Source organism: Lemur catta, chromosome 4, assembly GCF_020740605.2.
Source record: "Lemur catta isolate mLemCat1 chromosome 4, mLemCat1.pri, whole genome shotgun sequence".
NCBI lineage: Eukaryota > Metazoa > Chordata > Mammalia > Primates > Lemuridae > Lemur > Lemur catta.
This window is the reverse complement of record NC_059131.1, coordinates 87984159-87999289: the sequence shown is the minus strand read 5'-3', so window position 1 is coordinate 87999289 and position 15131 is coordinate 87984159. Positions and strand designations below refer to the sequence as shown.

The 15131-nt window shown below is 43.2% G+C and overlaps 1 protein-coding gene across 1 annotated transcript; it reads right to left on the bottom strand.

Annotated features, from left to right (window-relative positions):
• Nucleotides 1-1893: 1893 nt before the first annotated feature.
• Nucleotides 1894-12030, bottom strand: CLRN2 (clarin 2). The gene is made up of 3 exons (XM_045550429.1): nt 11676-12030; nt 4628-4807; nt 1894-2178 (listed from the first exon to the last, which is right to left on the bottom strand). Exons 1-3 carry the CDS (start codon nt 11926-11928, stop codon nt 1913-1915), a joined length of 699 nt encoding a protein of 232 aa, XP_045406385.1. The 5' UTR covers nt 11929-12030; the 3' UTR covers nt 1894-1912.
• Between the last annotated feature and the right edge of the window lie 3101 nt (nt 12031-15131).

Genomic DNA, 15131 nt, shown 5'->3' with positions numbered 1-15131 from the left:
AGGATGTGTGTGTCTGTGTGTGTTTAGTATGTCTGTGTGTATGCATGTGTGTGTGTGCACACACACATGCACACACATACAGAGAGACTGATTTTTTAGGAATTGGCTCACATGATAGTGGAGGCTGGCAAGTCCAAAATCTGCAGGGTAGGCTGGCAGGGTGGAAACCCAGGAAAGAGTTGCAGTTCCAGGCCAAAGGTGGTCTGCTGGCAGAATTTCCTCTTCCTTAGGGGAAGTCAGTCTTTTTCTTTAAGGCCTTCAACTGATTAGATAAGGCCCAACCATATTATGGAAGGTGATCTATTCTACTCGAAATCTGTAAATTTAACTGTTAATCTCACCAAAAAAGTATTCACAAAAACATCTAGAATAGTGTTTGACCAAATGTTTGGGTATCCTGGCCTAGCCAAGTTGACACATAAAATTAACCATTGCAGTGCTTAAGAAAAACCAGCACAAACAGCTGGGTTTCTCCAGCAGGCCGATGAGAGCAGCATTCCCATCTCGCTGGGTGGTCACATGCTTCTAAGCCTCCTTGTAATTTCATGCCCTGTGCCTCCCCTCCTCACTGACTCAATCTCGAATGCCCTTCTCCAACCTTGCTTCCTTTACCACTGGAAAAAGTCTACTCATCTTTCAAAGCTCAGATCAAATGCTAACTCTGTGATACTTTCTTTAATACAACATTCCAATCTGAATATTTAATTCCTTCTTTTATGCCTATACTATTATAAGACTTATCACTTTGCATTGCAATTGCTTGTACATCAAACAACAGATTAGCAAAGTGGTTAAAAGTATAGACTGTGGTTCCAGGCTTTGTAGATTTAATTCCTGATCTCAGCAAGTTACCCAACCACTCTATGCCTTAGGTTTTTTTTTTTTTTTTTTTTGAGACAGAGTCTCACTCTGTTGTTCCCTGGGCTAGAGTGAGTGCCGTGGCGTCAGCCTAGCTCACAGCAACCTCACACTCCTGGGCTCAAACGATCCTACTGCCTCAGCTTCCTGAGTAACTGAGACTACAGGCATGCATCACCATGCCCGGCTAATTTTTCTACATATATTTTTAGCTGTCCATATAATTTCTTTCTATTTTTAGTAGAGACAGGGTCTCGCTCTTGCTCAGGCTGGTCTCGAACTCCTGAGCTCAAACAATCCTCCTGCCTTGGCCTCCCAGAGTGCTAGGATTACAGGCGTGAGCCACTGAGCCTGGCCCTGCCTTAGGTTCTTCATCTGTAAAATGGCACTAAAATAGTACCTAATACCTTAGTTTGTAGGGAGGACCTAATGAGTTAATGTATGCAAAATTATTAGAACAGTATCCAGCAGATAGTAACCACTCAAAAAAATGGTATTCATTCTCATTCTTAGTGTTATTGTTGCTGTTGGATTCTTGTGTCACGTGGAAAGATTAGGTGCTTCTGGATGGCAGAGACATTATTATATACTTCTTTGTACCCTCCTCAATATTGTGTGGAATAGACCAGGGGTCTATAGACATTTATTGGAGTATATAGAACCTTATATTTGTTGAGTGCTCTGCAGTATACAAAAGCTGGCAACATCATCGACTGTTCAAACTTCACAACAGAAGTTTATTATGCCCATTTTACAGATGAGGAAACTGAGAAGTACACATTAGGTGAATTGTCTAATGTCACATGCAGCTGGCAAGTGGCAGAGTCTCCAACTCCAAGTCCAACTCTAACTCCAAGGTCACGAGAGAGAAGTGCAGGGATGCAGGGATTGGGGGAAGTTTTCCTTTTCTGGTCCAGGCACCAGCCTTGGTCCTTCCCCACTCTTCTTACTCCCAAGAACAGGGCTATTATGGAGTGGGAAGGCTGCAAATAAATGAGGCCTCCATTCACACCACAGGACTGATTTAGGGAAGCGTGTGAGCAGGTGAAGGCCATTAATACAAGATATCCTCGGCCGTGACCGTGGCCTCTTCGATTTTGGTCTTGATCTCGGGGAGGGGAATTTGACTGATCGCCACCACAACCAAGTTTGCCGCGTGGGCCGAAGCGCTGGCCACACAGATCCAAAATGACTCTTCGTACTGTTCTTCCACCACAACAAACCGAAAGAGCCTCTCCTGGAAGTTGGCGATTTGTTCGGTCAGGTCATGAAACTTCACCGCGGCCATGAAGCTGGCGATGGCCAACGCCACGACCCCACCTGAAACCCAGAAAAGTCACCCTCATTCACAGCTCCTTTTTCCAGTTGTGACGGCTCCACGTGAGTTGGCATTTCTGAGACATGTGTGACAAACTCATTTTGAGTTTAAAAAATTATGAGGGTGACACAAATTTTAATTTGCTTTTAAAAGCAGCATATAATCCACACAGTGTAAGTGGGAAAGGCAGGGTTGAAGGGAAAAGAGAATAAGTTGTATATCACATTGGCTTTAAATCCCAATCCCCCCATGTTTTTTCCCCTTACCCACTACCATCCTTCCTAGGGGATCCACATTCAGAGAAGTATAATCTTTAAATATCTTGGGATTTCTATGTGGATTATGAGGGCTTTTTGTGGCAAGATGAAAGAAGACTGTATTGTACAGGTTGGGGTTTCACCCTAGGGCTAGACTGTCGCTGTCCTCTTTAATTATCCTCTTTCCATGTTTAAGGATAAAAAGAAGACATAAGAGAAGGAAGGAAGGGAAAGCAGAGAGTGGAAAACTGGAAGAATTCCAAACTATGTTTACTCTCCTATCTGTTGCTTAAAACTTTTAACTTGGTGGTGGTGCGGGGTGCTCAAGTGTGCGTGTGCTCTTTCTCTCTCTCTCCCCTGCTTGGATTTTAATTAATATTTAAAAAGCCACATTTATTATGCTTTGCTTTTTTAGATTATTATATCTTCACTGAAGAAAATTTGGACACCAGAGAAAATCATAGACATGAAAATGCAAATTTACTTTTATCCTAAAAGCCAGGTTTGATCATTTTAGTACATTTCTTCACATTTCTTTGTCTTTAGTAAAATGAGTATTATAGTGCTCTTACTTTGATTTTAAATTTGATTGTTTTTCCCTCACTGGATCATTTTCCATGTTGTCAAATAGTCTGTTATAGTATGACTTCAAACGGGGGCATAATATTTTACTCTGGCACACACTATGATTGACTTAAGTATGGCCTTACTTCTAACTTTTTGATATTATAAAGTGCTACAGTGAATACCATTTTATGTACATCTTGTGCTCTTGTCCAGTTATTTCCTTAGCATAAATCCGTATGTGGAATTGTTCAGTCGAAGGATATTCATATTTTTATGCCTTTTGGCACTCAAGTTTTGTCAAAAAGGATAAAAAAAATGTTTTGCCTGTTTTTAACACACTCATTAGTAGAATTTGAGAGTATTATCTCTCTGAGGAAGGAAATCCACAGAGATAAGCATTTATTTGATAAGCAGGATTGAGCAATTTTTACATGCCGGCCACTGTGAGGTTTCCTGCAGAGATAAACAAGACACCTGTAGTCTAGACAATGGTGAGCCATGTATATAAATAATTTTACAGAGTGGCCACTATCTGCAAACAAAGGCGATTATGTAATAATTGATTTCTTGATATTACATTATAATACATGATAAAATAATATTACCTGTTTTTTTACTTTACGGTCACTTTACGTAAGGTAAATGTTGTGAGGGATTATTTCAAATGGCACCTTGACCGTTTAACCTGGCTTTCTGAGATAGCCCTCATTTCATGGGATTTTGTTATTTTCATTACAGATGATTAGTGCATAATTAAATGCAAATTAATTTCCATGTATCAATATACTCTCAGATCAACATACATTTTTTGGTCTTAGTTTTTGGCTTGGCAAATAGGTCACGATTGGCATAAATGAGACCGTGGATCAATGAAAAGAAAAGGGCTTAGAATTAATTTGATTTGGGTTGGAATGCCACTTCTGCTACTCATTGCTGTGTGCCCTTTTAACTTCTCTGAGCCTCAGGCTCTTTGTCTGTAAACATGGGTCTAATAATACCTCCGTGTAGGGAGATGGTGAGGTTTAAATGAAGTGAGGCATGCAAAATCCCCAGGTCCGTGCCTAGACCTCAGTGGACGCTCCGTCAGTAGCATCTAGTAGAAGTGAAGGTGTTTGGAAAGGTGAGAGGAGGGAGAGCTCCATCAGCCAATGAGCCCTGTCTGCATCCATATGACCGGGGACTCCAAAGACATTGGCCATTAGGTGGCACTCATTTCCCCCCTCAACCTGGAGCCCGGACACAGCAGCCTTTCGCAGACCCTCTCCCGCTCACACCACCCACCCTTCCCTTCTGTCCCTAGTGGAGTTCCTCCCACCCTCAGCTCCATCTCCTCTCCCCACCCCCAGGGTCCCCACGTCTCCCTACCGCCAGCTCTGTCTTCCGCCTTCTCCTCTCACCCCGACCTCTCTTGGCTGCTCTAAGTCCTCAGCCACAAACGTGCCCTAAGAACATGGTTCTTTACTGCAACAGACTCTGCAGCTTCTAGTAAAGAGGACGTTCATGCCAATCGAGAAGACCCAGGGAAGTCAAGGCTGAGGGGGGCTAAAATTTTAGTTCCTTCGTACCTTCTGCTCAACTACTTGGTGAGGGTGTGGACACGAGCTTCTCTCCCGAGGGGACTTCTTACCTGCGAGGACATTCCACAGGCAGATGCCCCCGGGGCCGTTGACTGCCCGGTATGGCACCTGGACCATGTTGAGAACGGCAAAGCCCGTGCTGACCAGAGCCAGGGCCAAGGCCAGGAGCAGGAGCAGCAGGATGGTGACGTGAAGGCCTGCGTTGAGCTCCCTCACCAGGTGTGGGAAGACTGGGGAGAGAGGACACAGCCGTCATCTCCATGTCAGAGCCTGGATCGCTGTCATAGGGCCCGAGCTTGCTTACCACGAAGGCTCTGATAGACAGGGATGAGGACAAGGCAGCACGCTTGGGTTTTCCCACAGCGGGAGGCTTCCTGCGCTGGACTCATGGCCCCCAGAGTTGCCACTTGTCACTTGACCAACACTCCTCTCTTCCTTGGAGGGGACACAAAATCAAAATGTGCCCCAGCTGTCAATTTAAGTTGCATCGACCCTGCAGCTCCGGGATCTGATGTGAACTGATATACACAAGCCCCGGGTGGTGACTCAACAAGGCAGACGTGTCACCCCCACGTGTGAAGGACATGTCCTTCTCATGTTGCACAAGGCTTCATGAAAATATTAATTTGCCATATGAATGTGGCAGAATAAGTTAGGGAAATATTAATTTGTATTTGTTGTCTCTGTCTGTGCACCAGTACTAGCTGTGGAGATGAAATGACACACTAGAGTCCTTCGAATACTGCCTGGGAAAGAGTCAGTTCTCAGAAATGGTGGCTGTGGTTATTGCTGTTAACATTTTGACTCTCTGACTTGGGAAAGTCATGTGACTTCACAAGCCTCAGTTTCTCCATCAGTACAATGGAGAGAGTAATAGCTACATATGAATCGAGGGTAATCGACATTTACTGAGCACAGTCATGGGCTGAGCATCTTATGTATCTATCGCCTTATTCAAGATGCAAGGTAGATTTTATCAGCTCCCTTTACCCACGGGCTTGGAGACATTAAATCCCTTGTGTTTGGCCAAGGCAATCCTAAATTCCATATGGGATTGTAGTCCTGTATACTGTATGGTATAAAGAGTTTCGAGTCACTATTTTTAGTAGTTATAAGTGAAGGATTTAAAATTATGAAAGCTAAAGAACCCCTGAGCATAGCTATTCCTCTGCAGCTGCTCCACGGTTTTTGCTGAATACCTCCTGGGTGAATCTGGGCCCATCTCCTGGGCACCAACCTCCCTTCTGTGTCATCTGGTACCACTGACCAGCCCCTCATATGTCTCCGGGACCCAAAGCTTTCCTGGTTCTCCCCTTCCTCCTCCAACTCTTCTCCGCTCTGCTTCCTTTCCTGGCTCACCTGCCTCTCTCATTTCCCTGCGTCTCTCCACCCTGACAGCTACAGTTTTTGTCCATCGTCTTGTAAGGTGTCCGTCCCACTCACAAGTTTCCAGGCACTCCCTGTTTACGTCCTTAGTTCCCATCTAACTTTCTTTCCAGTTCTGTATTTCCATTTATTTTTTATCTCCCTATGGTTATCTCATCGGCACTGGAAACTTTACCCTGGAAGACGAGCTCCTTTCCAGGGTGTTTGTCTTCCTTCCCTGTGCTTCCTTCCCATCTCAATGTCTTTTAGCTTTTATTTTCTCTTTTCAAATCCACAGCTCCTTTTTATTCCAAACATGGTAGCATATGCCCGATTTTTTAGGGTGTTTCATTATCCCCTTTCTTGACCGAGCAATCTTTAGAACACATGACTAGCATAGTAATGCTCACCAAACCTTTAAAATAGAAAATAGCCACTTATGTGATTGGCAAAGATCAAAGTGTTTGCTAATCACTGTGTTGACGTTAGTGTCGGGGGAGGCACTCTCCAATCTTGTAGGGATATTAATTCATACAACCTTGTTAGAGGGCAATTTGGCAACATCTAGCAAAGCAAATTAACTTCTAGGAATTTATTTTCCAGAAGCACTCCCATGTGTGCTCAAAGCTGGGATCAAATATTGAATGTTCATTACAATAACAAAAGGTTGGAGAAAAACCAACATGTGAATCAATAAGGGATAGACTTAATAAATTAAGGTACCAATAATGCACACAATTCAGCTTTTAAAAAGAAATAATCATACCCACATAATGATATGAACCCATATCCAGATTTGATTTAATAAAAAATTTGAGAAATAACCATGTTCGGATGATGGGCAAGAGGGAATTTTGGACACATGGAGTGATATAGAGAAGGTGGTAAAGAGTGCCCAGTCCTCAGCTTCCATAGTAAGAAGTGAATTAACTGTATTAAAAAAAATCTTTATTGGCAAAGGGTGAATCTCATTCAACCCCCACGTTCATGTGCCATACCCCAGGACTCAGGATCTCCCAGTTGATTGAGATCTTATTAATTTTCATATATGTCATTATTGGAAATTTGAATCTTTCCTTAGGGGCTCTGGGGTCTTGCTCTGTCACCCAGGCTGGAGGGCAGTGGCTTGACCATAGCTCAGTGTGGCCTCAAACTCCTGGGCTCAAGTGATCCTTCTGCCTCACCCTCCCTAGTAGCTGGGACCACAGGTGTGTGCCACTATGACTGGCTAATTTTTTATTTTTTGTAGAGACAGGGTCTTGCTATGTTGCCCAGGTTGGTCTCAAACTCCTGACCTCAAGCAATTCTCCTGCCTCATCCTCCCAAAGCACTGAGATTACAGGTGTGAGCCACTGTGCCCTGACCCATTTACTTTTTGAGAAGTGACTCTGCATTTGGTCCTATCCCACAATGCTGCCCCAGGAAAACTGAGGCCCACTCACCTTTCATATTTGTACCCAATTTCCAAGAGGTTTAGATGTCTCTGACTTAAGAATTAAATTTAAGTTTCCAGCTTAAAATCCACAACCATAAAAGCACATGATCCATGGTGATAAATAACAACAGCTGCCTATATTGGGTGCAGACTCTGTGCCAGGCACTTCTGCGCACTCCTTCTCTTCCTGCTCATGGGCACTCTCTCTCACTCTTACACTGGAGAAAACTGAAGCTCAGAGGAGTGAAATAGCTTGGCCAAGGTCCTACAACCAGAAAGTGTCGGCTTAACTACTCTGTTACACGACCTATAGTAGGAGAATTAGAAAATTTAGATAAGCAGAGGTTTAAAATTCTAATTGTAGTGTCACTTGAATTCTAGAGTTCTTATTTTGATTTTGAATAAATATTCTTATTTTGTATGCATTAGAGCTACTTACTTGAATATCAGAATTGATTAATCATTCTATCAGCATCCAAAAGCATTGGATAATTTGCTTGCTCCTGATCCCAGACAATCCTGGCAGTTCTTTTTGTCCTAACAAGGACAATGAGAAAACAGGACATGTGAAGTCAAAGCCAGGTCCTGGCGATCGGAGGAATACTTGGGGTAGGAACTAGGGAGGGAACCAGAGAACAAAACACTGCAAGGCAACCTACTATGTTAGGTGCTTTTACAGAAATTCTTTCAGGTATTTATATCTCTGATCCCCAATTTCCTCATCAGTAAAATGGGCATAATAACATTTCTCCTCTAACATAGTAAAAACAGAAGGAAATGAACTATGAAAGGTGGCTTCAGATAGTAATGTGTCCTGTGCCTAGTACACGTTTACCCACTTCTTTACCAGATGGTGAGCTTCTCCAGGGCAGGCACTGGTCTGCTTTGTTCATACCTGTTTTCCTAATAATACCCGGCCTGTAAATACTCAGTAGTACAGTTGAATGTGTGGACATCCCTAAATTAATGTTCATCTCTTTCTTTCTCCGGCCACCCAAACAGCTAGGTTGACTTGTTTTTATTTCATAAGGTCTCGGTATAAAAAAGGACCTTAATCATCTGTGATGAATAGTTCTTTGGCTTTCTCCATGACTGGTGTGGGAATTGATTGCCTTCGGTGACTCTATGGAACAGCTCTGGGATGAGAAAACAGGGTGTTTGTAAATGAGACCCAATAAAAACTCCCTATTCCACAGTTTACAAAGTGCTCTCGCATCCCCATCTCTGCTGATCTGCACATTCCCCGCAAGCAGGGATTTTTTTTTTTTTCTACAGACCAACAATAAGTGGCAGAAGTAGGTAAACCACGACCATTTTGTGGGTGGGAGGCTGTGACACACCCTATAGCTGCCTTGAGGTTACACTGTGCTGCAATTAAAGGTGGTAAATCTAAAGGAGACTCGCTTGGAACTAGAGAATCTCAGATGCACGTAGGGTCCCCAAACTGCAGTGTCAAGCCAGCCAAACACGGGAGGAACCTGGCCCCAGGCTCCTAGGAAAAGGTTTCAAAAGGAATCGCATGCAAGGTACTGTGAATGGCTGTTCATATACCCTCCTCTGGGACAGCCCCTGGGCAGTAGGAAACAAAACCTTCTCAAATACTATCCTCCTCAGGTCTAATAATAAAACAGTCTTCATGCATCTCACACAGTTCAGATGCTTCAGAGACCAGACTGCGCTAGGTGAAGCCAGGGGGATGTTCCCATGGCTGTATTTAGAAGGAAGAGGGAGGAGGGCAAGGAATGTGTACTGAGTTCCTCCGGTGGGCACACATTTGCTCATTTGCTTATGGCTTCCAACTAGAGGCAGCTGGGAATGGCAGGGGTCTTATCGTTAGGCTAACCCTGGTAGGTGACTGCTGTTTAATCCTCTCACCCCATTCAAGTTTCACCAACTGTCCTGTTGGGGCTCAGAAACCAAAAGCCCAAAGTATGGCGCTTTGACATGCTGAACTGAGCAAGAGGCCTCACGGTCTCTCTGAGTGTCCCCCCTCTTGTCTCTCAATGCTTTGTCTCTCCCAAAGCACAGGACGAAATTGTTCTCTGAAGTTCCCTTATCTGCCCTAAGTTCGAAGCCCTCAAAGAACAAAACAATGACATCTGGTCCCTTCCCTAAGTTTTCATTAACTGAACTCATATCGTGGGAAGAAAGATTGAAGTCTGTCAACACACCTAGACAGACTTTTGTCACAAACTATTGTCTGCTCTGTGGGCCCAACAGACTTTGTATGTTTTTCAAATCCATTGAATTTCTCTAAAAATCATTTACTACTCCCTTAAAATCATCCACACTTTCCCATTTTCCTTTTCCCTGAGAAGACGAGTATTTAACCATCTGTACCCCATTGGGATATGGAGCCATTATTCTGGGAGGTACCTTGCCCCCCCACCTCCCACCGCTGCGCACACTAGTAAAATTTGTATGCCATTTCTCCCATTAACCTGCCTTTGTCAGTGAACCTTCAGAGGGCAAAGAGGGAGTTTTCCCTTGGCCCCTACAGTCCCAATAGCATCCTTTACAGCAAAGAGATCCAGTTCAGAATCAAGTACTGCATATAGTTGTCATGGTTCCTTTTTAGTATTGCTTTTATTTTTATTGATTTTTTTGTTTATATGTGTGTATTTTCAACTTTTATGCTATTTTTTTTTTTTAAAGACAGAGTCTTGCTCCATTGCCCAGACTAGAGTGCTGTGGTGTCAGCCTAGCTCACAGCAACCTCAAACTTCTGGGCTCAAGTGAGCCTCCTGCCTCAGTCTCCTGAGTAGCTGGGACTATAGGCGTGCACCACCACACCTGGCTAATTTTTTATTTTTTCCATTTTTGGTTGCCTGACTAATTTTTTCTATTTTTAGTAGAGATGGGGTCTCACTCTTTTTTTTTCTGTCTCTCCCTTCTTTTTTTATTTATTTGATTATTTCAGCATATTATGGGCGTACATAAGTTTAGGTTATGTGTAATACCTTTGCCCCCCCCACTCCCCTGAGTCAGAGCTTCAAGCGTGTGGGGTCTCACTCTTGCTCAGGCTGGTCTTGAACTCCTGAGCTCAAGCAATCCTCCCTCCTCGGCCTCTCAGGGTGCTAGGATTACAGGCGTCAGCCACTGGGCCGGTCCCTATGCTATATTTTTAATGAAGCTATTTTTCCAATATTCAAGATACAATTTAAATAAATATGCCCAGGGTTTTTTTTTCTTGAATATACATAACATATATATATATTCTTCATGTATATAAATGATGACAATTTGTATTATATTTATCAATGGTTCCAGCTTTCTGTTTTTACACATTTAGTAAGAGTCTTACCATGGCCAGGTTTCTAAAAGCTACTACAATTCTGAAATACAGAAATCAGGCAATGAATGAAATTCCTTACCCCTTTCACTGGCATGGGGTTTAATTATGGTTTGGTAGGACACTGTTCTCACCAGTGATCTACTTGTTTGAATCTAAAGGGTTGCAGAATATTGTTTTGTTTTGTTTTTTCCTTCCTGAGAGACCCTGCCTAAGCCTGGCTTGGATTCCTGCCTCGCTGGTGTTTGCCCAGACCGCTCTGTTTACATCCTGAGCAGCTCCGCAGCCACACTGACTGTGGGCCAAAGTCCGTGCCTGATCACGTTCATCGAGGACAGTCAGGTGTTGTGCCTGAGGTCTCCAGGCCTGGGAACATCACAGCTGGGCTTCAAACTGGGCAGTCTGATTCCAGTGCCCCTTTGCTTTATCTCAAACTACGAGGCTTTTATATAAATAGACATGGAAGCAGTTTTCATGCTTCTTGAGGTTGTTACCTCTGCAGGCAGTCTCCACCTGCCTTTTGTTGTTGTTGAAAATATCCAAACCACGAGGCCTGGGTCTGGGGTCTGACTCTGCTCTTTCCTGGCTGGGTGGCCTCGGGCAAGTTATGTAACCTCTCCAACCCGCAGTGTACTCCTCTGCAAAATGGGAACATTAATCGTTCCTTCTTTGTAAGTTTGTTGTAAGGCTTAAAAGAGACAAGCAGTATGAAGTACTTCGTGGAATGCCTGACACATGTAAGTACTCAGTATTTTAACAGTCATTATTAATAGAGGTAAACGACAAAAATATACAGATTCCTATTTCTAATGTTTCTATAGACCTCTACAGAAAAACGGAGAAAGAAAGGAAGAATGGTCCCTTTTCGGTGCCGAACAAGAACCCTTGGCTTTGACATGCCTGATTTTGAGGCAGCAGTCAAATTCCACATTTGGGCATAAGCACCCTTTACAAATTAAAAAAAAAAAAAGATCTAAACCAGCTTTTATGTCCCCAAGATACTCACTTGTGAATTGGGACTGGCGGCCCCCGAGCCCGCACTGCCGAACCTTACACCCTCGGAAGAGCCCGTAGTAAATGTCCCCAATGAATTTGACCAGCTCCAGGTCCGTGGCATTGACCAGATCTACTCCAGTCTGACAGAGGATTTTCCCACTCAGCCAGTGGGGCACCGCCAGGGCAATGATGATCAGGATGAAGGAGGAGAAGCTAAGCACAGACGCCAGCCCATACCACGCCTTTTTGAACCATCCAGGCATGCTAGTGTGCGCAGGTCATCCTCAAGGTCTCCGAACAACAGTGGGGGGTGTTGACATCTTCCAGACACCCGGCAACGCCCTTCTCCAAGGTCAGCTCTCCCAAATGCACCATTTCAAGATTTCAAGTCCATCTCCTGGTCCTCCCTCTGCTGCCTCCACAGCCCATGTTTACTACAACCACATCCGGAAGCCTCTGCAGAGACAATCTTCACCTGACTGTGTAGCGGACTGTGTTACTGAGGAAGTAACCCTATATCTTCCACTAGACTAATGTTTCAGTGGAGGGTTTAATTGTTCCTCGTTTCAAGCATTTAAATAACCCTGGTGTGGTCCTCATAATGATGAGAAAGTTATTAACAGGAAAAAACCAGGTAGATCCAATGATAAAGAGACGCTAACCAATCTCAAAGAAGGCAAATGGTTGAAGGAAAACAAAAATGGAATTGTTAGCACTTAAAAGTTGCCAACAACGCCCAGTATCAAATGTTGATCTCTTTGCTGTGTGCCCTGGCATTTCTTTCTCTAAAATGTCACTGCTGTCAGAATCCCCAGAACTGTTATTAATACCATGAAATGACCCCTGTTCTTAAGGCTTTAATTGAAATGTGTAAACAGGGCTTTGTGGATTTATCACTGGCTAAATCTGCCCAGGGTAGAACTGACCAGAGTCATCAATTTGTGGCTGCTAGGGCAGCCTGGACCCCAACACTTAACATTCCTCTCCCCTGCATCCCCTTCCATGTCACCTGAAATGGGACAGAAAAATGTTTTCCTCATGTGTTAGTAAATCGTAGCCCCACTGCTGGGGTACTGATCTCTTCTAATAGTGAAAATCTGTCTTTTCCTTTTAATCTGTAGACACTAGGAATGCAATATTCTCTACTTTCCGTCTTACACTGTGGCTTTTTACATTTTGACTTTTATTGTACTGCTGAATGTCAACTTAATGTCATGTGAGATTGGTAAGAGCCACTCTGTCCATACCTTTGGGGAGCAAAACTGAGCAGAATTGGCAGGGTAACATTTTTTTATTTGGTCGCAGGAATCTTTAGGGAGGGTCTAAGAAGTTGCATTGTTAACTGATAGGGGTCCAGGAATCCCACTTGGAGGAGAGGGACATGCTAATGGGAATGCCAATTTCCTTCCTTATAATGGGGGGACACTTCTGTGGCCTCTCTCCAGGAAAATAAAAAAGAGTATCTCCAAGCTTGTCTGGTGCTCTACCAAGTACAAAAGACTTTTACTATATGCACGATCACCCCTGATGCTCCAGCAACCCTTTGTGGTAAGCAAGGGATGTACTACTATTCTAACCATTTTTCCCCACTAGGAAAACTGGATATCAGCGCTGGAGTTAGAATTCAGGTCTTTGAAATACAACGGCTCATCTTCAACACAATGACCTTGAAGTAGCAAATATTTTTCTGGTAATAAATGACATAATACATATAGAAAGCTTAGAAGACTGCTTGGCACATTAATAAATGATCAATAATGTTAGTTAACATTCTTATTTTAACATTAAGCATGATTTGAGAAAGCAGGACATGTGTAATATCACTGAGTCATATTTCTGCCCTAATAATGGATCATGTCAACTTTTGGTGTTTTGGAGGATGAAGCAATTATTTTTAGAAAAACTCTGTGGGGGCCGGGCGCGGTGGCTCACACCTGTAATCCTAGCACTCTGGGAGGCTGAGGCGGGAGGATCGTTTGAGCTCAGTTCGAGACCAGCCTGAGCAAAGCGAGACCCCCGTTTCTACTAAAAATAGAAAGAAATTATATGGACAGCTAAAAATATATATAGAAAAAATTATCCGGGCATGGTGGCACATGCCTGTAGTCCCAGCTACTCAGGAGGCTGAGGCAGGAGGATTGCTTGAGCTCAGGAATTTGAGGTTGCTTGAGCTAGGCTGACGCCACGGCACTCTAGCCCAGGCAACAGAGTGAGACTCTGTCTCAGAAAAAAAAAAAAAAAGAAAAACTCTGTGGGAAACACCTGATTGTCAACAAAGCCTTGTCATGCTGATTGGAGGTGCTGTTAAGCAGAACTCTAGCTATTGAAGATCTGGGTTCAAATTCTTATTCTTCTGGGCTAAGTTCGAGGCTCTCATGCCTCAGTTTACTAATCTGTCATAGAATTACTGCGTGAAGTAAAGTGAAATAGCACATGCAGATCACTCAGTGTGGTGCCTGGGATACAGAGGGCACTAAATAAATGGTGCTCTCTCTCCATCCAGTCTTCTAGCAATTCTATTTCTGATAATGAAGCTTCTGACAATAAAACGTGCTGCTGGATGCATCCTCTTCACCAATGACGTATTTCTGTGTGCCTTATCTGGAACAAGTTTATTACCAACATCTGTGTCTACTGTGTACAAAGCACTATGTGTATTGTGTGTGGGTGGGAGGTGGTATAAAGATGTATAATAACAGATCTTGTTATCAAGAAGGTTACATTTATGTTAGGGCACTAGCTCTCAATCAATGATGATTTTTCCCTGGGGGACATTTGGCAATATCTGGAGATATATTTTTGATTGTTATGACTGAGGGGCCAGCACTTGCTACTGGCATGTAGTGGGTAGAGGCCAGGGATGCTGTAAATACCCTACAATGTACAGACAGCCCCTGTCACAGAGAATTATCTGGTCTAAAATGTCAATAGTGCTGTAGTTCACAAACTCTTGTGTTACAGGTATAGGCCATGGGCAGAACTAATATGTCAGGGAGAATATGCGAGAACTGTGACTGGGGATGGGTGGGGTGTGATAAAAGGCCCGTGTGGATTAATGGGTATAAATATACAATTAGGTAGAAGAAATAAGACTTAGTGTTCTATCGAACAGTGGGGTGACTACAGCTAACAATAATCTATTGTGTATTTCAAAATAGCTGGAAGAGAATAATTCCAATGTTCCTAGCATAAAGAAAAGATAATGTTTAAGGCGATGGACATCCCAATTACTCTGATTCGATTTTTAAATATATGAATGTATCAAAATATCACATGCACCCTCAAAACGTACATCTATTACGTATCAATAAAAAATAAATTAAAAAATTATTCTGAAAAAAAGGCTTATTTGGTTGGGCTCAAAAATAGATCTTTGATATTCTTGTTAAATGAAGCTTACATACAATTATAGAGGTCTAAGGACAGGACTAACGGTTTACAGTGTTAAACTTGTGTCCCTACCAGA

Bases quoted from the DNA above. Each gene is read 5' to 3' on its own strand.
- CLRN2 (XM_045550429.1), bottom strand. From the start codon at position 11,928: ATGCCTGGATGGTTCAAAAAGGCGTGGTATGGGCTGGCGTCTGTGCTT. The intron at 4,808-11,675 runs GTGAGTATCTTG...CTCTCTCCCCAG, and splicing joins CCGCCAGTCCCAATTCACAA to TCTTCCCACACCTGGTGAGG. The intron at 2,179-4,627 runs GTAAGAAGTCCC...TCTGGGTTTCAG, and splicing joins CCTGTGGAATGTCCTCGCAG to GTGGGGTCGTGGCGTTGGCC.